Source organism: Cydia splendana, chromosome 1 (assembly GCF_910591565.1).
Source record: "Cydia splendana chromosome 1, ilCydSple1.2, whole genome shotgun sequence".
NCBI classification, from domain to species: Eukaryota; Metazoa; Arthropoda; class Insecta; order Lepidoptera; family Tortricidae; genus Cydia; species Cydia splendana.
In genome coordinates this window covers 27840041-27864480 of record NC_085960.1, presented here as the reverse complement: position 1 = coordinate 27864480, position 24440 = coordinate 27840041, and the positions used below count along the sequence as shown (strand labels likewise).

Below are 24440 nucleotides of genomic sequence, written 5' to 3'. Positions count from 1 at the left end.
TATCTCTCGCTGCAGACTTTTCTTGGTCTAACTCTAATTATATAAACTCGGACTGAGTTTAGTATCAATTGAACGTAGTTTAGCGAAAAGGATTCATCCATACACTATGTCATTTAAATTAATGGCTTTTGTTTTTGAATTTTATTTCACAGATTATCGTGGATTAAGTATATCCTTTTCCCTAAACTACGTATAATATGGATAGAATTGGACCAAACTAACTCTGTATGGAATTTCCAATGACAAAGTGTGACTGTGTCATCATGAATGTCAATTTTCTATGAAAATATGACGTTTATCTCACTCTTACACTCTCTCACTTTGTTAGCTTAGACGGACTCTACAATTTTTAGCAGTTCTAAATAATATTAAAGTCTATAATATGGCATGGCATAGCTCGCAGGCCGCTGGCATTAAAATACGCTCTTATGTTAGCGCCTGCGGCGCCATTTACACTAACAGGTCGGGCGAAGTCCGACATTCAGCGCGCTCCGCGCGCTGTTACTTACACGGCGCCTGCGGCGCCATTCACACTAACAGGACGGGCGAAGCCCGACATTCAGCGCGCTCCGCGCGCTGTTACTTACAGGGCGCTCGCGGCGCCCATCACGCTAATAACAGGTCGGGCGAAGCCCGACATTCAGCGCGCTCTGCGCGCTGTTACTTACAGGGCGCGTGCGGCGCCCATCACACCAACAGGTTGGGCGAAGCCCGACATTCAGCTCGCTTCGCGCGCTGTTACTTACACGGCGCCTGCGGCGCGCTTCACACTAACAGGTCGGGCGAAGCCCGATATTCAGCGCGCACCGCGCGCTGTTACTTACAGGGCACCTGCGGCGCCCATCACACTAACAGGTCGGGCGAAGCCCGACATTCAGCGCGCTTCGCGCGCGGTTACTTACAGGCCGCCTGCGGCGCGCTTCACACTAACAGGTCGGGCTAACCCCGACATTCAGCGCGCTCCGCGCGCTGTTACTTACAGGGCGCCTGCGGCGCCCTTCGCACTGACAGGTCGGGCGAAAAGCAAAATTATTATAATACATCAAGCATTCGCGAGATGCGCGACTTCGGTATTCAAACACAAAGCAATAGTACAAGAGTCTAACTAAATGTGTAGGCCGAAGGCTGAGCTCTGCGTAGGACCGATTCGAAGGTCCGAAGCGTCCGACAGACGCGCGCCTCCCGTAACTTTTCCAAGTATTTTAAAGTACAAGTGTTAAATCGCAAGATCCAAAGGCGGAAGTCGCGTTGGGCCGAAGGTCAGTTCTAAACACAGGTCAATAGTACAAGTGTCTAAATGCGAAGGCCGAAGGCCGAGCTCCGCGTAGGGCCGAAGGCCTGAAGCCTGCAGGATGTCAGTGGTTAAACACAGAATTGACAGCCTGGACGCTACGGGCGTTCGGCCCTACGCGAAGCTCGGCCTTCGGCCTTCGCATTTAGACACTTGTAATATTGTTCTGTGTTAAAGCACTGACATCCTGGACGCTTCGGGCCTTCGGCCCTACGCGGAGCTCGGCCTCCGGCCTTCGCATTTAGACACTTGTACTATTGTTCTGTGTTAAAGCACTAACATCCTGGACGCTTCGGGCCTCCGGCCCTACGCGAAGCTCGGCCTTCGGCCTTCGCGTTTAGACACTTATACTATTGTTATGTGTTTAAGCACTAACATCCTGGACGCTTCGGGCCTTCGGCCCTACGCGAAGCTCGGCCTTCGGCCTTCGCATTTAGACACTTGTACTATTGTTCTGTGCTAAAGCACTGACGTTCTGGACGCTTCGGGCCTTCGGCCCTACGCGGAGCTTGGCCTTCAGCCTTCGCATTTAGACACTTGCACTGTTGCTCTGTGCTAAAGCACTGACATTTTGCTAAAGCTCGGCCTTCGGCCTTCGCACTTAGACACTTGTACTATTGTTCTGTGTTTAAGCACTGACATCCTGGACGCTTCGAGCCTTCGACCCTACGCGGAGCTCGGCTTTCGGCCTTCGCATTAGCTGTCCACACCACGTTTCACGTCAACCATAGCGGCTGTGTCCCTGATACAGTCTGTCTCCATTTTTTTTAGTAATATTCCGAATTCCATATTTGCATATGTTGTTGAAAGTTTTTTTCAGCCACCACAAACAAATTTGTCTCAGAATTAATGATATATTAAATATGTAGTAAAACCTACAAGGGTTGCGAAACTATAAGGGTTCCTATAGGGTAGTTGAATACGCTATCCTAAAAACAGGCAAACAACCTCTGTAAAATGTAACGATGCGAGCGGAACACTAAATGCCTCGAGTTATCTCGGGCTTGGCCAAATTATTTTCTAATAACGTTCGATCTTCAAATCTTTAAAACTAAATTATTTAGTATTCATGTACTTATTTCAAAGAAATATTAGGTAAATATGTACAGTCGAGTGTAAAAATATGGGTGCACTCATCATACTCAAAAATATGTCCCATAGCTCTTATGTTTATGTCAACGAATTAAGAAGAACGGCTACAAATATAATGACCACCAAAAAATACTTTGGTACCCTAAATAAAAAAATCATGCTTACCAAAAAAAATTACTGAACACCAAAAAAATAAGGCCTAAAAATACAAAAGTACCACCATTTTAATTACGACTGCACTTCAAATTATATTCAAATACCAAATATATTGAATGATCACCAAAAATCATTAATGATCACCAAATCTTGAAGACCAAATTAATGCGATATTTTCACCTAAATAAACCACCATGATTACCAAATGTATACATATTACCAAATAAAGTAAACTGATGCCAAAATTACTAGCCCCTCCCGCTCAACCCCCCGTAGCTCGCACCGCATACCTACCTAACCTAATCTACTTTTCTAGTAGCATTTCGTTATGCTACTAGAAAAGCAAGTTAAACTGCTATCAGTTAAGTGGGTTAGGTTAGGTTAGCACTGCGACCCTTACAGAAACGAAATGGTACTAGAAAAGTAGATTAGGTTAAGTTTCAACTGCTACCCATACAGATACGAAACGCTACTAGAAAAGTGGGTTAGGTTAGGTTTGAACTGCGACCCATACAGAAACGAAATGCTACTAGAAAAGTGGGTTAGGTTAGGTTTGAACTGCGACCCTTGCAGAAAAGAAATGCTACTGGAAAAGTGGGTTAGGTTAGGTTTGAACTGCGACCCTTACAGAAACAAAATGCTACTAGAAAAGTGGGTTAGGTTAGGTTAGAACTGCGACTGTTACAGAAATAAAATGCTACTAGAAAAAGGTGACGAAGTGGATTAATTAATTTAATAGGATAACGATATATTAAATATTTGCACATTTTTAATTAAAATGTGGTTACAATTTTTGTGATCATTTACTATTTTTGCGTTAACAATGATTATTTTGGAGTCATTTGCTTTAGTAGGATAGCAAGATTTAAAAATTTGGTTATCATTTTACATTATAATAGAGTTTTAATTTTGGTGGTCATTTACTATTTTTGGGTTTACAATGATTATTTTGGTGTCATTTTCTTTAATAGGATAGCAAGATGTAAAAATTTGGTTATCATTTCACATTAAAATGGAGTTTGAAATTTGGTAATCATTGACTATTTTTGGGTTAATAATGATTAGTTTGGTGTCATTTCCTTTAAAAGGATAGTGAAATGTAATAAAATTGGTAATCATTTCACATTAAAATGGTGTTATAATTTTGGTGATCATTCATGATTTTAGGGTGGTAAAATAGATTTTTTTGGTATTAAATTTTACTAAATCTGGTGATCAGTTAAATAGCAGCCATTAAGAACTATGGGACATAAGTATTTATGAGTAAGTTGTATGCATCCATATTTTTACACTTGACTTTACTAATGATTTGATGAACAATTTCTGGCATCCTTGAAATATTCCAAATTTCTGACTATTTTTATTTTACTTTCCTACTAATAACTCTATTCGAAATATACAGGGTGCTGCAAAATCGCATGGCCACATTATGAACGGATTCATTCGTAAAGTGACCATGCAATTTTGCGGCTGGGGCTATAGGTACTTTATCTGCGGCAAGCTGTAGGTACAGTACCTTCTATCTTCCTACTAAAAGTAAAAACAGCCTCATTTAATAGCAACCCAATCCAATAAAGTAAAAAAAAAAAACATTTTGAGTCAGTCTCTCGCTAAAAACATCCCTCCTTATAATGTCCTACTTTCATTCATTTTCTACGAGTAATGGCTGAAAATCTTAACGATATAAGATATAAGAGAGAGGGCTTTAAATAAAGTCTTAAATAGGTAGGCAAAGGAAAATATCTATGCCTTTAATAATGCATGCAAAATAGACATCATCTAGGCAAAACTTGCCTAATCATGAATTTAGTTCTCTACTCCACTGTTCGACAATAGAAAGACGAGACAATAGGGCAGACATAGGGGATGTCAGTTGATACGTTGTTACTCATGAGGTAGCCGATAGCTGATTAAGTGTCCTAGGCTGGGTTATTAGGGTCGAAAATTGCTTGGTACCGGCTGGATATTTGAGGAGGCAGGCAAGAGCCCTCCGACGGGCAGTGCCCTGTTCGGTTGCTCGCCGGACGCCTCTCGACCCAATAGGCATCGAACTGCCACCAGCAGGCTTAATCATGTAACCGAGTTAATTTTGCCTTTTATTGGGTCTTTTGTCAAAGCCTTACAATATGAATGTTCAATTTATAATGACGAACCGGCCAGTGATGATGATTTGATGAATGATGATAGAGATAAAATTAAGTATGTTGTACTTACCTATAAAACGAGACGTCCCGTTTAGGAACCCATATAATTTTTAGTTAGGTATACGTGCGTGTCTTGCTTGAGCCGTCCCTGCTCGAAATCAAAAAGTTATGAAAATACAACTTATCTAAAAAAATATTTTTAATTTTTATCCTTCTTAAATTAAAAAGGAAATAAAAAAACCGGCACTAAGACGAAACGAATCGACCAACAAAAAAACAATAGCGCACTGAAAAGAAAAAAATAATTATTTTGTCTTCAATAACGCAAGTGAATACCTATGAACTATGTATATACATACTTCTGAAATCAATCACACAAATCTGCGTATTTATATATTTACAATCTATTATTTTTGGAGTCGGTGCAGGTGCTTCACTAAGGTGCTCAAGTTTGTTTGAGGCTGGCACCGACTCCAAAAATAACAGATTGTAAATATATAAATACAATATATACTTGCGTTATTGCAGACAAAATAATTATTTTTTTCTTTTCAGTGCGCTATTGTTTTTTTGTTGGTCGATTCGTTTCGTGTTAGTGCCGGTTTTTTTATTTCCTTTTAGTTTTTTTTCGGCGGTTATTTTTTTTGTTAAAAAGTTTTTATTTTATAATTTTCTGTGGCTATAATTTATACAAATTATTACATGCTTAATTTTTGATTACTTTTAAAATAGCTACCTACCTTGCTTTAGCTATTAACTGTTACCTATATTAATAATCCTACTTTAACTATTATTTTGTTCTGTAATATAAATAAATTACCCCTATTTTCCCACCCTTAGGGTAGGATTTTTTCCAAATTTTTATTATTATTACGACTACTCAGTAAAAAGTTATGCGTGGTCATACGTTACAATCGGTGAGTGAAAAAATCAATCATCCCCTATTTTCCTACCCTTAAGCTTGGATTTTTTTTTTCCAAATTTATATGGGACCAACTTCGGGGTACTTATTATATACCCTTTCCAATAAAAAAATAATTATCAAAATCGAACATCTCTGTAAAAAGTTATGCGTGGTCATACATAATATAATATATATATATATATATATACGCGTCGACTTGAGAACCTCCTCCGTTTTTTTCGTCGGTTGAAAAATACAATGTATTTGCCTATTTGGCGTTTTGCCTTTTATGCTTATTTGCCTATTATGGAAATTTGGCCTTAAAAAATAGCTCTGTTAAAAAAAAACAATAATACATTGGCAAATAAAACAATAATGCGTTTTACATGTAGTACGAGCAAATGTAGAAATCTATAAGTAAGTACCTGCTTAAAATTGTAAATGGTTTAGTCGCTCAAATTATGCCTCTCTAATAGACATAAAGGCGGGGCACAGTTCAAAAACTATATTAATATTTAACATATTATGAATAAATTATAGCAGCACTCAGCAGCATTTTATAGTGTGTAAATAATAAATCCTGTAGATACTTACGTAACGTAAATAATGTTATTTTCCAGGCTTTTGCAACTGCATATGTAAATAAATAATCTATCGTTGAAACGTGTAGGTAGGTACTTACACTACTTACTATAAGGTGTTGGCAGGAGAGTTGTGGTGAATGATCGTTGATCACGCACACAACTACAATAAGTTGAAAATGTAGAGTATTTGCAAAAAAGGTAGTGAACGAATGGGTGGGTGAACGAGAATTAAATGCAAAGTGTACGTCACGATATTTCAACTAAATTCCTTGAATATAAGTAGGTACTTTTTGGTCAATCTTTCATTTGAAAACAATAATTGGAATTGAAAATGTTTATTTAGGGTAACGAACTCGTATTACTCGTATTAGGTACACATAAAAAAACAACAGAGCACCAAATAGGAGACCACTCAGCATATTTGCCGTGCCATAGGTAGATAAGCCGTGACACCAATTTTCAGGGCACCCACAAAACAAAATTAAAATAGACAAAATCTAATACAAAACATAACTAGACTTCAAAATTGCGAAGAGAGAGACCAAACTTACAATAAAATAATTAATTAAGAGGTACAAAGAAATAAATTAGGTTGAAGGATTGAGGTATAAAACAGTTAGGTTCCAACTTCTGTCATGTTCTCGCTAGTCGAATAGTCCCTCCGGCCGGGGAGGGCCTATTCGACTTGTCACAGAGACAGGACGTGATTTTACTAGCGTGACGATATGACACAAATTTTAATAGTACGTTAACACGCTTTATAAACTACAGCCATCCACAAACTCTACCAGGTAAACGTGCTCACTGTAACGTACCTTAACGTGCTTTCCAGATCTAGCGAATTTGCCGTGAATTTGCTGTAGATAGCGCATTTTATGCAATTCTTGCATGAGTTGTGCTAATTACGCGCGCAATCTGAAGCAAACAAGCTTCCGCCCTAGAGGCACATTTGCTAAATGTGGACGCACTTTTTGCGAACTTCTTCCCAAAAACACTCTTTTTGTCTTTGCCCATTAGGAATCACTTTATTGCGCTTAAATATTTTTTTAAATTAAAATAATAAAAAAAAATAATTCATGCTGTCATTGAAATTATTTTTAAATGCTTAACTCACGTACTTGTTGAATGTATGTAGTTAGTAAACGCTACAGGTTTCGGGTGCATCGAGCTTCCATCTTCACGGGATTTGGAATGGGCTGCTATGCTATTGTGGGCTTAATTTCTAAAGAGATTTCAGGTTGGTTAAATGAAACTAGAAGTCATTTTCTTCGTTGTATTAATGCATCGTAATGACAGTTTTGACTACAAATTATAATAATGGGCTACAAAGGTCACACTTTAAACAATTTCATCTAAAACGTTCTCAGTTTATAAACTTTAGTCTGGCTGACGAATTTGAAAATTGCACAATTAAAAAGAAAACCGACGTCAATGACCTTGGGCTTTTGAAGGTTTATTTTAGGGTCCCCCCATCCAGTACATATCACCAATCACCATTATGTATGTCCTGTTGCTAAAACATTTTCATTTGTGTGATTTTGCACTATCGCGATTCGCTGGCCAGACTCTAGCAGTGATCACAATTATTAATATAAATTATCTATTAATTTCTAAGGAATGATCTGAAGTAGAATAGTAACATAAATAAAAAAATTACATTTCCATGCCGATCACAAAACCACGCCTTTGATCGAAAAAGTGATTCGTACAAGTATATTTTTATAGCAAACCATACATAAGCGATCAAAGCGCTTGCTAATACTTAGCTTATTTCTTTCCTGCATATTCTTCAGATATGATCACACAGTCTCTACATCAGATCAGTCTAAATGACGCTACGTAACCAGAAAAATACATTCACCACAGTTTTCACTCTCTCATAAGCTTTAAAGGCACCCACTGATTACCAGTTCGCCGGACAATATCAGCCTATCAGTTAAACGCAAAATTTGACAGCTCCGAACAACTGACAGGCTGATATCGTCCGGCGAACTGCTAATCTGTGGGCCCCTTTAGGTCTCGCAGTTTAAGAAGAGGCGAATGGCACTAACGATGAATTGAGATTCATACGTGAAAAAGGATTGAATGAATTATAATTTACAATGGCACTGTCAGTTTAATGTCTGTATCCGACGTAATGTCGTGTCGTGGCCTCTTCTTAGGTTGCGGTACCGGTAGTTTGGATCCCTATATATCCATGTCGGGCCTCGAGTCTTTAGGTATTGCATTACATATGCCTCTTCGTACTTATATACTCCTCATTAGCCTTGCTGGACCACCGATATGAATATATCACTGCCATAGTGGTACATACCACTCATCTACCTTGATTGCTATGAATGATTGAATCTAATTATATGATATTGATGATGTATTATTTTATACAATAATTTAAAAAACTAATCGTCAACTTACGAAGGAATGTCATCAGTAGAAATTCTACGTAGATTACAAGAAGATTACGTCTTAGTCTTAACTTAAACATTGATATGGCAACATTTCACACAGTCACTAGTGGTATTATGGTAACCTAAATGTTTACTTTCAGTCGGTCTTAAAATTTGTAGACTCATTTTCAATATCGATTATATACTTGTAACTTGATACAAGATATCTCAGACAGCTAAACTATCATATAATTAAGTACCTACGCTTTACTGTGTTGCGATGTTAACTGACAGGTGATCACTGAAAGGCAGTGAGACACCAAAGTAGGCTAATAAAAAAATGTGACGTCATTCGAGTGAAATTACCTACTCTTTGTAGTTATTCCAATTTATTTTATTTTTTTCTGTGTCGTTGGCGTATGTGTCGCCAATAATTCGTAGTGCACCTGCGAAATTGATGACACATAATCTTGTTTCACTTCTTTTATTATAATAGGTTATATGTCTGAGATTAGAAGTATGATAGTACTTTCTAAGATTCAAATTACTTACAGTGAAGACCTGACCTGATTAATTTATTGTAAGTATAAGTAATTATGTAGGTACTGTTCTTTAAATAGGGCCATTATATGACATCATAGTCCCGAATCGTTTTAGAACTTCACTACAACATTTATAAATGGAATTCTTGAATGGTAACTTAGTTAAGTATGAGCATAAACTTATTACTAACCAAAGCATATTACCGGTATGCCCACAAAATTTGGAGAACACATTGAGTACGTAAACTAAACAGTCCGTAACTGTACATAAATGCTTGAATGTCTAATTTCTTAAACCAAATACATGTAGATACAAGGTTACTATATTAAAGTAAATAATCGATTAAAAATAGCTGTCAAACATCACATGAGTACATTAATAAAAAATCAAAACACCAACAATACAATTTCAACAACACACGTGAAAATGATGCGAAAGCTGAGTGAACTAAAATATAATAAGAAGTCGTTCTACAGCATCCACCAAATTAACAAATTCAATGCGTTTAAATTTAAGAGTACATTTCAGTCAGCAGTTACATGGAAATATCCGGAATAGAAAGCGTAGCCATATTTTTTGTGGATTGGTACTTGGACGTCCAAATTGAAACTATATCACTTTTCTATGTACAGTCATCAAAGCTATTAGCTTAGCACCCCTGCATACAAACATGTATGCAGACGTGCTAAGCTAATAGCTTTGCTGACTTTATCTTGTCGTTCGATAGAAAAAGGGCAATGATTTTGATTTTCATGCCAATAAACCAGGCAGTATGAGACTAGTCATAGTGGCATTTGTGATGTAACGTTACATTGATGACTAGCTATTTTATGGTGAGCACTTGTTAATAACTTTCAAGGATTCTACTCTTGCTTTAAGTCCCCTTACGACCATATTCATGGAAAAACTGGCATCGCCACTTGTCGCATCAATAATTGACACACAGTGGTGATTCTTTCTTTGCTTTACTATTGAAAATAAAATAACTAAAAATAAAAAGCTTGCCAACCACGTAGTTTGTTGGTTCATTCAGATCTCAAGGTATTCATATTCACCTTAAAATCAATACAGCTATAACCGTTTTATCAAACTTATTTTTTATTAATCTTAAAAATAGTTTAGTTTAGTCAATGAATACACCTGATCATAATACTGCGACTGGCCCTGGCACTTGACACATTATTATTAGATTTTTTACTGAGAGTAGCCGTGGACAATAATTTGAGCATTGCTTTGTTGTCGGCGGGACTCTGAGGGCCTATCGTGAGCCAAGTTCGACGTGTTGCCTGCCTGTCACACTGACGTACGAATTTACAAGTGCGACAGAGAGGCTACACGTCGAACGTGGTTCGCGGTAAGCTTATAATGCTTTAACATTGCATAGACAAATTCATTTAATACAAAGGCACACATCCCTAATTGTCATTCTGTACTATAATTTATCTGTACGTAATTACTCAGAAGTACGGATTTCTATAAGTAACGTATCCATACCAACGGTACTGTATAAGTGTTGTTATTGATACTGTAGATAACGTAAACACATACTAATAAGCTAATAACAATCCAGCCTATACACTACATCGAATCTATTGATTTATAATAATTACCTATGTAAAATAGAAATTTATGAATAATAACAAATAACAATACAATTACGCCTCTTCGATTGTTTAAAATTAAAGCCTTAACCAAACAGCTGCGAGATTCACAATTTACGAAACAATATTTCGAAAAATAAAAGTAAATATTAATATAACATAATTATTACATTATTTTTAATGTCAAATAGTTAGAGTATAAATACTTATAACTAGAATAAAGGCGTTGAAAGAGATGAGTACGATCCAATTAACACCGGCAACGCCGGAACTCTTAGTTACGAGTGTAAAAAGAATCCGATACATTGTTCAGTTACATATTTTACGCTTACAAAATATGACAATAATGTGGTAATAAAATAAATATTTCTAACCTTCTTTTATCACCTTAAATATTGCCTGTCGTTATTCAAATGACTTCACTACGTCACTACACATTAATCTTAACCATAATTAAAATTACCCTAGCTTATACAGGGTTATTATGTTATCTCTGACCAAACCCTGTTGTTCACCTACATATCCACCCCGATATGTAGGTGAACGACTTTTACCATGGAGCCAACCTCGAAAAAAAATCGGTGAATCAGAGGCAATGTTTTCTATAGAACAACTGATTTTTTTAGCGATCTTGGGGTTGGTCCCATAGTAAAAGTTGTTCAGTATGACCTACATATTCACCCCTCAGAGTTTGGTCAGAGATACCAAAATCGTTCTGTATGACGTCTTAAATCTTATCTTAAGATTATACACTACAAATATTAAAGCAAACCAATTACCTTAAATAGGGAAATGTAAAAATGTAGAATGTATAAAAGCTATTTACAGCGTAGATATTGTATATAAAAGTACTTAGATAAAAATCACTTAATAAGAAAGCTTGGATAGGCAGAATAACTAGGTTTCGATTATTTTGCATAAGGTCCGACATGTTTCGTTCTACTTAGACAAGTAAAATTCTATTTACACCAGAAAGGTGTTTAACACATTCAACACCAAGAACCCGACTGTCGGGTACACTGTTCGTAGCGACTACGCGCTACATACGACGAAACCGTGGCTACGCGCTACGAGCGTAACCCGTAGCACTTAGTGGTATTGAATGTGTTAAGTGGCTACAATTTATTTCAATAATATGATAATTTCGAGTTTCACATTGAGTATAAATGCATTACAGCTCTTATGGGACGATAATCAAAATTAATATTGCGTACCTTGCCTTTATGGTTGGAAAATATTACGTATTTGCCTCCGCTCCTCCATTTTGTAAAAAAAAGACATTTTTGCAACACATACATGTATGCCATTTCATTATAAACAAGGGGAGCAAGAGCATGTAATAATTATAACATAATTATAAAACAAACAACATAAAGCCATGGCACAATAGCATTTACCAGTTTTACTACGCTATAACATCAAACCGAGTGTTTGTTCCTAATAGTTACCACTTCCAAAAAACCCTTCAATTACCGCTGACCCTATATCATTGAAATAAGTTACGTGCCGGCGGGAGTAGTAACTATCGGGAGTATCCTTAACTGAGCACTAGTTGTGCTTCTTATTTCGTAAATTTATACATTCATAATTGCCATAATAAAATTGCACTAAAGCGGCCATAGTCTGCGGCCAACATCAATGTTAATCATAATCACTATGCACACCAAAATCGTATTTAAATTTAACAAGATTTTTATAGTCTCACATAAACATAACAAACTAGAAATAAATAAGGAGTATTACATATTTATTCGAGATTCTATTTGAAGATATCCCGGCATTTTTCCGCGATCGTAATATACAACATTTGACGAGCTGAATGAAAATCCTGCGTAATTCGTGCGTAGTACAGAATTGCCGCCGCGCCGGTGGAGTAGGGTCGGTAATAGTGGGAGTGACTCACAGATGTTTAGTGGTGCGGTTATAGCGGCTGCGCCGAGTCCTCGGGCAGCGCGTGCACGCGCGCCGACAGCAGGTTGTGCAGGATGAACACGGCCGGCTTCGGGCTGCCCTCCATATCCAGTTCCTGAGGACACATTTCATATGAGCAATTAATTCAATTCCATAATCTCGCTAGTTTTTTCATTTGCGAATATCGTTTTGTGCATACGAATATCAAATGTGGCGAAATTGCTTTGCCTCAGACCACAGACATTTTTATGAATCACCTGAAGAGAGAAAGAACTAGTCATAAGCGTCCGAATAGATATCTCGCTTTAAGAAATTAGCAAGTATTAGGAAGTGTAAGTACCTACTTTTACATTAGTATATAAAGAAAATGGCGTTTTTATTCATTCAGCCGCAATAACTGACACTAAAGTATGGACCATACATTTTCAGCCGGTATATAAGGTGACTAGCTGTTTACGTTCTACCATTATTTTGAGAGAACCATGACTATTGCGTGCTTACGTCTCGTAACGCGGCAGTGGCAGCATGCGTTCAAGGTCAAACAACTTGGACTACATTGTATCTGGGCTGTCGTCGTCGGCGGAGGGCTAGAGACGGTACTGACCACGGTGTCGTCGTCCGTGAAGTGCAGCCACAGCGCGGCGCGGTCGTCGTCGGCGGAGGCCTTGAGCTGGTGCAGCGGGCGGCGGTAGAGCGCGCGCGCGCCGCCGCGGCCCAGCGAGCCCGCCGCCTCCCACACGCACACGCCGCCCGCGCCCAGCGACAGCCGCGCGCACATGCCCCGGAACCGGCAACCTGCATTACATTATACACATTCTCACTAATCACAACTGATATTATAAATTTATGCGAATGTAACTCTGTGTCTCTGTTTCTTTGCGATGATATTAAAGCGCTGAACCGATTTAAATGAAATTCAATATGAAGATAGTTTGCATCCCGATAAAAAACATAGGATAGTTTCTATCAGACGAAGTTGCGGGTATTTAGTAGATCGAAACTGTAAAAAGTGTAAATTTAACAAGTTACTAAGGCGACGTGTGTCAAAATAAAGTCACAGCAAGTCGACGGTCCGATGTTTTATACGATCCTTAGGGCCATTTGCACCAACCACATTTGACAGACTGATCAACGTCAGCCGGCGCCCCCCGGCACTTTACTATGAAACTTTCCATACATAAAAAAATAGCGAACTCTTTAACGATACGAACAGTTTGGTGCAACTGGCCCTTAGTCGACAGTTAAGGTCTTACGGAAGGTGAACTCCGGCTGCGCGCGCACGGCTTGGTGCGCGCCGTCGACGAGCGCGCCGGCGACGGCGGCCAGGTCGTGCGGCGTGTCGGCGCGCAGCGCGCGCACGGCCAGCCCGCCCGGCGTGCCGGCGCGCACGCCCAGCGCCGCCGCGTGCGGCCCGCGCCGCCACCACGCCAGCCGCGTCGCCGCCAGCCCCAGCACCTCGCCCGCCGCGCACCACGCCTCCGCCGACCAGGGCGCCGCCTCGTACAACCTGCACACGGATAAACAAAATACCTCATTACTTAAATGCTACATATATAGTACATTGTAGGAGAGGATGGAAAACCGCTAAAAGATGGACGAGTCGTTTGAGGGCCGACACGTTAGTGGAGGCCCTGAAATAATACGAGTCCATCTTTAGCGTTTCCGGCCGAGGCATTACATAGTGCTTTTCACGACTACTGCGAGGAAATAAGAAAACATTTGCATAACTATAAGTACTAGCCCGCGATTTCTCAGGTAGCAAATTACTAGCCACTGCCTGTGCTGTCTCTTGAATTTCGGTAGGCGTCAGTGTAAGAATATCATTTTCTTCACTAGAAGAACTCATTTTTATAGCGAGCGTAGATATACGCGTTTGTTGTATTTTTTAGTCAAACACAATTTACACTATCCAATTCAGTAAGTATTTTCAAATCCCGCCTTTTTTACTTTTTTTATCACTTTTAAGAGGCGTTTTTCTGTAATTTGCTTCAAACCGACTCTAAACTTAGAAGCGTTTTTGCTAAAAAAAACCACAAACAGCTACAAAAGTAAAAAACGCCTTAAGCGTGAACTGAATGGATAATTGTTAAAAAAAAATGAACTGAATGGTTTTGACATTTCTTTTTTTTTTAAACAACAAATTGGTCCTATAAATAACCTTATTTTATTTTTGAAGGAAAAAGTTGCGCCAAAAATAGTACATTATTGTCGAGGCTCGGAAGTAGCTACTTGCAGGCTGAGGATTCGTTTTAAACGGACGACCTTGGGAGTCCGTTTAATTGAATCCGAAGCCAGCAAGTAGCCTTCCAGCCGAGTCATATATAGTGCTTTTCTCAAAAATGGTGCAAGAAATATAAATATCATAGAAATATTTTACAAAAGCAACTTTCTTACGTATATATTTTCACAGAAAAAAGTAGAAACAATTGAAAAAATTAGCTTTGCCGCCTTTTTATTTTTTTTATAAAAAAATAAAAGTGTATTTTCTGCCGAAAATACGCCAACCTATTTGAGACAGCTAAATAGTCGCGGTACTAATCATCTGTTTGGCTGTTTAATGGGCCTGTGCCTTCATTTGATATGGCCATTTCAACTTTTAAAAAGTTTGGAACTCGACAAATAATGGAATTTGTATGCAACATTGCAGTCCCAAAATCGAGACTGCAATGTTTTTAACTTTTTTTTTGACTGACCATAAACTACGCGCTTCGCAACCTATTTTTTAAACGGCAAAGTCGACTTTGCCGTCCATTTTTGAGAAAAGACCTTTTATTGATTTTTATGTTTTAAATGATACTCATTGCTGTAGCGAACCGTCACCAATGACAGATGATGATAACAATGAAACATTGTAGTAGTGGTGGTTCAGGTGCTAGTGCTACAGCTATTGCCTACTTTCCAGCTTGGTTTTAGACCATCTATTGCCACATTTCCGAACAGTGGCGTGAAAACATTATTGTAACATAGTCATTGTACATTTGTTTCACGAGTGAATAGGCAGCACTTTGCACTTCCATGAAGGAAAAAGACGACCCGTACGTCAACTGTTAAAATTGTGGTATAAAAAAGCTGTTTCCTAAGAAACAGACATGAAATAAAATGGTAAAAATACAAAGACACCGAAAAATACTGTAAAATATACCTTAATTCTCGGTCCGTAATAGCTACAAACGTGGGCTGCCATCCCTCGGCTTCATCGGAACTGTCGGAGCCCCCAGATGCACTGATCTGTAAAAGTAAAAATTTAATTTTAAAAGACTATTTCACTAAAAAATAACTTGATACATTCTTCGTCGTCTTTCAAAAATCTACTCTGAATCTGAATAGGGTGCGGAGCCAACATACAATTATCACGTTCGCGCTAATATAGAAGAGTGATAGAGGAACACAAAGCGTTTCATTATACATAGTAGCGGAAATGATTACCACCTTGGCTAGGCACCCTGTTAATCACCCTCTATCGCTGAGCTAATATAATTCAAAAGCGATAAGTAAAATATTGACCCCTCGCCGTAAGCATTTCAGCTGGAATTGGATATACATATCCGTTTACGCATCAGCGTTGCATTAAAATTGCTGTACAATATACGACATCCACAACCGTTGAACTAATACAGTGGTGGGCAAACTTTCTTCATGGGGGGCCAGAAAGTTTAGGAAATTTAAGTGGAGGGCCAGAATTGTAGCCAAAATTTATTTTGTTTTTTGATAATAGTGGGCCAATGCCATATAGCCCATATTCTAATTATTTCATACGACCGGCGGCGGGCCGGATGAAATCCATTCGCGGGCCGTACTTTGCCCACCACTGAACTAATAGGTACAGTATAAGACTGACATGGTCTGTGTTGGGGCGGCGCGCCAGCCAGCCGGCGTAGCGCACGTCGCCGAGCAGCGCGCGCAGCCCGGGCCGCGCGCGCGCCAGCGCTGCGCGCGCCGCGCGCCGCGCCGCCGCGTGCAGCGCGCGGTGCCAGCCCGCCGCGCCCGACGCGTCGCCCGCGCGCAGCGCCAGCGAGTGCACGCCGTCCGGGGAGTACACCTCGATCGTGCGATCCTCTGAAACGGTCTAAACTTATTACTCTGCTCTGACATCACCATAATTTTCGTGCACATTGTTTGTGATTACCCATTAACTTGGTATTACTTACTGAATATCAAATCCAAAAAAATATACACGATGTTTCGTTGGGGTAAATTTTGGTTGAAATTAAGTATTCGTCTAAGACATATAACTAAAGATGTTCAAAATTACCTGAGCTATCACCTCCTATGGGGCCATTATTCGACGCGAGAGGTAGGTATATATAGTTACCTGGGTCGTGATGGCGCAGATTCTTGGCCACGCAGGCCATCAACAGCGGCACGTAGCGGGTGTCGGCGCGGCGGCGGCGTGGCGAGGGGGGCGACGGCGGCGCCTCCGCCATATAGCCGCGCTGCAGCTCCCATCCCACCTCGCTTATGATTGACGCCTTCCGGAAGTATGGCGTCACTTCGCGGAGGTACTTCACTGGAAAGTTATAAGTATGAAGAATAAATGGTGAAAATCTTACTAAACACCCAGGACTGACGAGTGATGATTATTGTTACGGAATTGCTTGGCTGCACAAAGCACCAATTGGCGGCACCAAGGATTTATAGTTTAGGGTTCCATTTCCATATTTCTATTGCGCTTTGTTGGCCTCTTTTGGAGCCTCATTGAAATAGTTATTTGTTTTACAAGGGGGCAAAGTTGTTGTTTAACCGCTCGTGCTAATATTGATACCCGAGCAAGTGAAAGATTACAAAATTCGAAAAATGGAATCTTGAGCGTTGCGAGGGTTTCAAAGCACGAGGGTTAAACAAAATTTGCCCCCGAGTGAAACACAAAATTTTTCACCACACCAACCCGAAGTAAATATTAAATGTAAAATATCAAACAAAATCAAACCAAATAAAATCCAAATGAATGTTATTAAATATTTATCATCCAAAATCATCATTTCAAAGTCAATTCTACCAGCAAACATAAGAAAACAACTAAAAATTTGCATTTAATTACTTTGCCTCATATGTGAATAAAATGCAACTTTGCTATCAGTTTTTGAAATGCAAAGTAAGCGTTTCCAAGCTGGTGTGGTGAAAAAACTTTATCTATTTGCAGGTTTTCATTGGCTATTTTAAATCTCTAGGAGTGGTTAAGACATATTTAGGATGACCCATTATTTGCCTAGGGATCACTACGCAACCTCCTTGTCAATGGTATTTGCCCAGTTTGGACACAAGCAAGGATAGTATTAGTATTGTATTCAATACTGATCACATCATATGCAAAAGCATGTTTTTTAATTTATTTTTTTTGATCCAATAAGAAAATAATACAAATATATAGCAAAATATTTCAATTTATGCCTTTTTCCTTGTTACTTCAAATATGTTCTCCCAACCTACTGTAATTAGTAATTAATGAAAGCATTTACAGTGACCTCATGAAGCACCAATTGCCATAACTTTTATTAGAGTTAATTGACCAATCTAGATGAATGACCAGTATAGCCAGCACAGAGACACACACAGGGAAATAAATAGAACATCAAAATTAAATAATATCATTTTTCAAGTTTTTTATAATTTTTAGGTATTTTGTTGGGTGTAAGACCTGATTCTGATGTTCCAATCACCTAGCAACCAATCCTTTTAAGACTAGTGGACCAAAAAGGAATTTTGGTAAATTTAAAATACTAAAAACCACAATCAAAAAGTACTAAAAACACTGTGTGTACAAACTTTTTTAGACACTTAATGTAGAAACTTGTTGTAGTAGTAGAGTAACTTTGCAAATGAATCACAATCATATCAGAGCTTCCCTTTAATTTAATCCTAATTGCTATTAATAAGAAGTTTATGGCTTTCCTTAATCACAACAGGGCTCTTGGGAATGAAAATAAGTGCTACCCCAAAATAAAAATAAGCCTCATTGAGGGCAGTGGCGGATTTGCCCTAAGGCCCAGTAGGCCCGGGCCTAGGGCAGCAATTTGTGACACAAAATTTGCTGATGATAACAAGAAATAACTTAAAATGTAGTCAATATGATAGGTGATGCGAAAGGGGTGCTATAGGGCCTGGGGCGGTAAAGACTGCCAATCCACCACTGATTGAGGGCAAAGGTAGGGTAGACTTTTAAAAAGTTTCAGAAAAATATTTAAAATTGCTACATTTGTTTCTAAATATTGAATAAAGGTTATGTCCATCCTTTTTGTTCAACTTGATTCACTGTCATATTAATAGCATATCCAACTCAGCAGAGGTCAATGGAAATTTGTTTAATTCCAACAAACTCCCTCGGTTTAACTCAACAGGGTCCCAATTTCTGTATTTGTTTTACCCTGGTTATTTGTAAATTAACCGCAGTACTCAATGCCTCACCTTCCAACTGAACCATTTTGCCAGCTCTTTTCAGAGCCTTTACAGCTTCTTCATGTGTAGCATCCTTAAGATCCTCTCCGTTGACCGACAAGATAGCATCACCAACATACAACTGTTCAGTCAGGTCTGCTGCCATGCCTTTGAATATTTTTGATATTAATATGGGCATATTGTTTTCTATTCCACCTTTAATTGATATTCCAAGCCCATTATTGTCAGATTTAACCACTTGCACTAGTCGTTTTTGATTCGCGATCGCTTCCGGCACTTCCGTGAAGTCACTATTGGGTGTTTCGACATTGTTATTGTTGAGGGTGCCATTGAGAGTTGTCGTCGCATCGTACCCGTCGTCGAGGCACACGCTGAAGTAGTCGTCCTCCAGGGAGCAGTGCACCCGGTACCACACCCCGCGCACCAACGTCTCCAGCAGACCCGACCGCCCGCAAGTCGCGTTGGGGCTGTCGCTGCCCCCGCTCGAACCGCCGTTCTCAACCATTATTTCAATGACCTATGTTATGATGAGCAAGAAACAAACTACGCAACACTGTGAATGCACAAATGAGCACGTACGTTCATAGTCCTCGGCCCATTTTCTTTGCTATTAATGAATACATAACGGAATATTACTATATTGTAAACAATTCGAAATACATTTTCATTGCACAATCAATATACAACACAAACTTGTCATTCTGCATACTCCAATACGTTCTCGTACTCTGTCGTACTCGTTTTATTAATGGTTTTATTTTCGCCCGCATCAATCAGTAGCGCTAGTGATTGACTAAGCTCATGAGGTGACGTTTAGAGAGGTACCTATGTATAAAACGCGTCGTGCTACATGTTCTAGAAGATTTATTTAGACACAATATAAGTTATTCTTCAATCGTATTAGTAGGGAATAAAAGAATAACAAATAAATCACAGTGGTACTTGAGGTTTTTGGTTTAATTTGTTTAGAAAATATCGAAATAACTAGTGGATCATACGTAAATGCGGCAACACTGCCTTCAGTTACAGTGTCACACTGACGTGCCGTGCTGTCGTGGAAATGTCATGTTTTGTGATTTCAACATAGTGAGTTCCTGGTTAATTTACAAATTAGGTAGTTTTCTATTAAATCCGCAAAAATTAACGATTTGTAGGATTGTAAGGACTTGGAAATAGAATGCGATGCTTCCTCGGCGTCGTAATGTAGGAGGAGTGTCAGTGACTACCTCCGATGAGACACCACTACTGGAGAATGAATTAAATTCTTACAGTAAATTTGATAAGAAGGGATCTAAATATCTGCAGACAGAGAAACAGGGATCCTTTCCGTTCATTGCTTCAAAACAAGGAAGTGGATTTGAAGAACCAGACTTTGTTTTCGACTTTCTCGAAGAGCCTATATTTGAACCAGTCATGGCTGCAAGAGACAGGACCAACGAGTTCGCCTCAACCGTGCGGAGTCTCCAAGGCCGAACCCTAGCCAGGCCCGTCGTTCGTGATGAACGCAAAGCTGCAGTACTAGAGACCTATTCACAATTCATGGCAATGGCTAAAGTTATTAGTAAAAACATTACAGGAACATATGCTAAACTTGAAAAATTAGCTTTGTGTAAGTATAGTTTTTATCAGATTAAGATACAAACCATATTCCCTCTAACTCTGATCTGTTTTCTCCTGTCTAGTTTTTGAATACAGATTCTTTCAAATTCATCTTACAATCGTTATCTATTATTATAAGTTGAAACATATCATAATACAATTTTCAGTGGCCAAGAAAAAGTCCTTGTTTGATGATCGTGCTACAGAAATTCAGGAGTTGACATATATGATCAAGGGAGACTTGAGCGCACTTAATCAGCAGATAGCCCGGCTTGGTGAAATGCCCCGCGGCCGCCGCAGTATGCACAACCATTCTTCCAGTGTGGTCCTAGCTCTGCAATCACGACTAGCTTCCATGAGCAACCAATTTAAGCAGGTAACATCTAATTTTCAATACTACAATTTGAACATTGCATTCTTGTAGCCATTACAACTTCTTAATGTTATTTTGAAAATTATATTTCAGGTTCTTGAAGTGAGGTCAGAAAATTTAAAACACCAAAACAATAGAAGAGAACAGTTCTCAAGGGTGGGCCCTGTTGTCAAAGAAGTCCCCTCTTTTCTACAGCAACAGGATGAGGTCAGCATAGACCTGGGAGAAACTTCAGGTCTCCAAATGCAGACCCAGCAGTTAGCAATAAGAGATGACACTGATACCTATGTGCAGCAAAGAGCAGAGACTATGCATAATATCGAAAGTACAATAGTGGAACTGGGTGGCATATTCCAGCAACTAGCTCACATGGTAAAGGAGCAAGATGAGGCCATTGGGAGAATTGATGCCAACATACAAGAAGCCGAGATGAATGTAGAAGCAGGTCACAGAGAAATAATGAAATATTTCCAAAATATTACTGGCAACAGAGCATTAATGTTTAAAATATTTGGAGTTCTCATATTCTTCTTTATTTTCTTTGTTGTTGTTATGGCTTAAATTTTATCATCCTATGTTGTCTACACTTCAATTTTTGTAACAATTTTCTTTGTGACTAATTTGGTGATGTCATAAATACTTCAGTTAAGCATATCATACAATAGATTAGGTAATTTCTCTGCCAAGCTGATTACAACAATTTAAAGTGGCACTTAATATTTGATGTGACTGTGATGCATCCCAGTTACAACATATCAGAACTCCCAGGGCATGTATGGGCAATACTGTATAATTGTATATGGTTACTATTTTTGTTTAGGTAAAAGCGAAATGTAAACTGCATTGTTATATAAATCAATAATTTTATTTCTTATTATAATCATTAAATTTAATTATGTAAATAGAAGTGAAAAGTAAACAGGTATTTTTATTATGCTATATTTTTCTAGGGGGATATTAAGTATGGTCAATATGTTTAATTAAATATCCTTGTGATGCTACTAAAATTGTCTTCAGTCTGAAAGCTTTTATGTGTACCTTACCACTTAACCCAGGTGCTTGGTAAAGTGGTTTTCTTGTAGAAGGTAGCTTATTCTGGAACTAAATAGGTTCAGGGAGTAAAAACTTGAATTGAAATCTTACCACCTAAGTGGTAGTATGACTTATTATTGACTCGAATATTGACTATGTAGCTTACTATATCTTACCCTGCAATAACAACTCTGTTGCCTACTCACACTGCCTCTTGTGTAGTTCTTACAGAATCTTGCTAATCTGGCACTAACACTGATATTATGATGAAATCTATATAATTATATTTTGAAGTTTTAAATATTTTGTATTAGTACACTACTAAAAAATATACAAAACAATTTACCATTATTTCATCTTTTTACCCATTTATAAAAAAAGGCTAATGATAATGATAATCAATTGATAATGCAATTGTAAATAGTAAACTTAGACATAGAATAATCACTTGCAACCCTATTTTCACTGTTGGATTATTGGGTGTACCGGATTATTGAGATTTGACTGTATAATTAAATTATGTCATCACAAAAAAATAAGTCAAAATGCAAACATATGTTTTTATTTTAATAAAAAAATATTAATAGTACATATATTCTTAAAAGAGATGTCAATATTCACGAAGTCATTGAATGTTACCAATATTACTATAATTATTATATTTGTTAAATGAATATAAAAAAAAGATTATCTTATCATGTTCTAGTTAATGAATCATAATTAATATATGGTAAACTAACTAATTAAGACTGGTTCTTATCTAGTTAGATTCTGTAACATTTAGTTCACTTCCATTAAAAATTACATATTAACAAACACATACAAAAATGCATAGATTAGTCATAACTGCTTACTTTCCAATTATTTACAGGTCAGAAAATATTAGTCCGACATCAAGTCAAGGTCAATTTACAAAAATTCATCACACCACTCTTGTAAGCACTGGTAACAATCTGCGGATTGCTTCGAGTTAGCGCTGCAGGTCTCTTTCATCCACTCTTGAAACAGCTCTTTATCCTTCTTCAGAACCAAAAACTGGCCAAGTACAACATAGGCCTGAAATATAAACAATATGATTGATTACATTGCAGGATGGTAATTTTATTTACATAATATGATGACATGTATTTATGTTCTTTTTTTACCCTTACCTTGTCAAAACCTGCTGTTTCGAGCCTCCGCCCTAAGACTTCCCCCACGCCGGCTAGATCTGTAACTGGCTTCTCCCCCATGGGCTCAGCCACGAAGTTACGATGCTTTTGTGATGTACTAGACATTGTACTTGTTGAGTGTACACTCGAGTCTAACCAGTACTTTGAACTGTTTACACACGTAGAACAATATCACAGTTTTAGCAACCACTTGTGGACACTACACCACAGTTGTGGATAGCAAAGCACGGCGCGCTAAATTTGCGTCACTAGTCAACACTACCAATCAAATCAATAGTCAAGGTTATGTTCTGTAATATTTAAATACCAGTGTGATATCGCAGAACTAATATCGTAGCGTATATTTTTCTGACCTGCACGAAGACAGTGGCGCCTATGTTATCGGAATATTACAAATTTGTAGCAAAGCACGGTACGCATACGGTACGTTACACCACCTGTCAAATTGAAAACATCGCCTTTAACCATAGACAGCCCAACTCTAGATTCGTCCATTAGGGACCTTATTGACTATACAATCCATGCCAAGTTTTAAAATTGTTTGCCAAGTAAAGGTACTTTAACACAATATAAAACCATAATGTCAATGGCATGTATTTATTATCTGTTTTGTATTCTTATTACCGGTGTTGCGAGATGGTCACAAAAGTCACATTTTCGTGACTTTTCGCCTTCTCGTGTGACATGTGCGTGACTTACAATCTTGAGGCAATTTTTGTGACTTTTTAAGCTAATCGAATTGTGGACAAGTTTAGTTTTGCAATTTGTATTATTTATACTGGGTCAAGCAGATCTTGTCAGTAGAAAAAGGCGGCAAATTTGAAAAATGTAGGCGCGAAAGGATATCTTCCCATAGAAAATTTGAATTTCGCGCCTTTTTCTACTGACAAGATTTGCTTGACCATCTATAGGAACGCGGTGAACGCACCCAAGTTGACACTTGCACTGACACCTTGACGACATTCACCATCATGTTTATTATAATAGTCGTGGCAAGATGAGACTTGTTTAACTTGACATGACGGTGTCATTTAGTTTGATAGTAGTAGTTATTTTTTTTAGTAAATGATTTATTTCTTTTACCCTCATATCTCGAATATCTGTACGAATAGCATTATAATTACTTCGGACAAAAGTTTTATCACAAAATTTTCTACAAATTTGGTTATGTTCATTTTTACTCTGCGATCAATACTTTAGGAGCTACAGGCTGTTAAAGTTAAATAAGAGATAAAAAAATAGACGGTTTAAGAAAACG

The 24440-nt window shown here is 38.3% G+C and overlaps 3 protein-coding genes across 3 annotated transcripts; 1 reads left to right on the top strand and 2 right to left on the bottom strand.

Annotated features, from left to right (window-relative positions):
- Nucleotides 1-7430: 7430 nt before the first annotated feature.
- On the bottom strand, nt 7431-19794 carry LOC134797370 (beta-1-syntrophin). Its single transcript, XM_063769594.1, has 7 exons — nt 19016-19794; nt 16926-17120; nt 16452-16669; nt 15756-15841; nt 13867-14120; nt 13218-13408; nt 7431-12728 (listed from the first exon to the last, which is right to left on the bottom strand). Exons 1-7 carry the CDS (start codon nt 19509-19511, stop codon nt 12624-12626), a joined length of 1545 nt encoding a protein of 514 aa, XP_063625664.1. The 5' UTR covers nt 19512-19794; the 3' UTR covers nt 7431-12623.
- A 252-nt stretch (nt 19795-20046) lies between these two features.
- LOC134797609 (syntaxin-5) lies at nt 20047-21548 on the top strand. Its single transcript, XM_063769926.1, has 3 exons — nt 20047-20615; nt 20773-20981; nt 21072-21548. The coding sequence occupies exons 1-3, from the start codon at nt 20189-20191 to the stop codon at nt 21537-21539; spliced, it is 1104 nt and encodes a 367-aa protein (XP_063625996.1). The 5' UTR covers nt 20047-20188; the 3' UTR covers nt 21540-21548.
- A 1002-nt stretch (nt 21549-22550) lies between these two features.
- LOC134797925 (barrier-to-autointegration factor) lies at nt 22551-23461 on the bottom strand. Its single transcript, XM_063770270.1, has 2 exons — nt 23162-23461; nt 22551-23066 (listed from the first exon to the last, which is right to left on the bottom strand). The coding sequence occupies exons 1-2, from the start codon at nt 23285-23287 to the stop codon at nt 22920-22922; spliced, it is 273 nt and encodes a 90-aa protein (XP_063626340.1). The 5' UTR covers nt 23288-23461; the 3' UTR covers nt 22551-22919.
- Between the last annotated feature and the right edge of the window lie 979 nt (nt 23462-24440).

Excerpts from the sequence above, each read along its gene's own strand:
- LOC134797370 (XM_063769594.1), bottom strand. The coding sequence starts at position 19,511 with ATGGTTGAGAACGGCGGTTCGAGCGGGGGCAGCGACAGCCCCAACGCG. Across the intron at positions 17,121-19,015 it reads CAAAATGGTTCAGTTGGAAG|TGAAGTACCTCCGCGAAGTG; the intron begins GTGAGGCATTGA and ends ATAACTTTCCAG. Across the intron at positions 15,842-16,451 it reads GCCGCCCCAACACAGACCAT|ATCAGTGCATCTGGGGGCTC; the intron begins GTCAGTCTTATA and ends TTACTTTTACAG.
- LOC134797609 (XM_063769926.1), top strand. The coding sequence starts at position 20,189 with ATGCTTCCTCGGCGTCGTAATGTAGGAGGAGTGTCAGTGACTACCTCC. Across the intron at positions 20,616-20,772 it reads ACTTGAAAAATTAGCTTTGT|TGGCCAAGAAAAAGTCCTTG; the intron begins GTAAGTATAGTT and ends TACAATTTTCAG. Across the intron at positions 20,982-21,071 it reads TGAGCAACCAATTTAAGCAG|GTTCTTGAAGTGAGGTCAGA; the intron begins GTAACATCTAAT and ends ATTATATTTCAG.
- LOC134797925 (XM_063770270.1), bottom strand. The coding sequence starts at position 23,287 with ATGTCTAGTACATCACAAAAGCATCGTAACTTCGTGGCTGAGCCCATG. Across the intron at positions 23,067-23,161 it reads AAACAGCAGGTTTTGACAAG|GCCTATGTTGTACTTGGCCA; the intron begins GTAAGGGTAAAA and ends TTTATATTTCAG.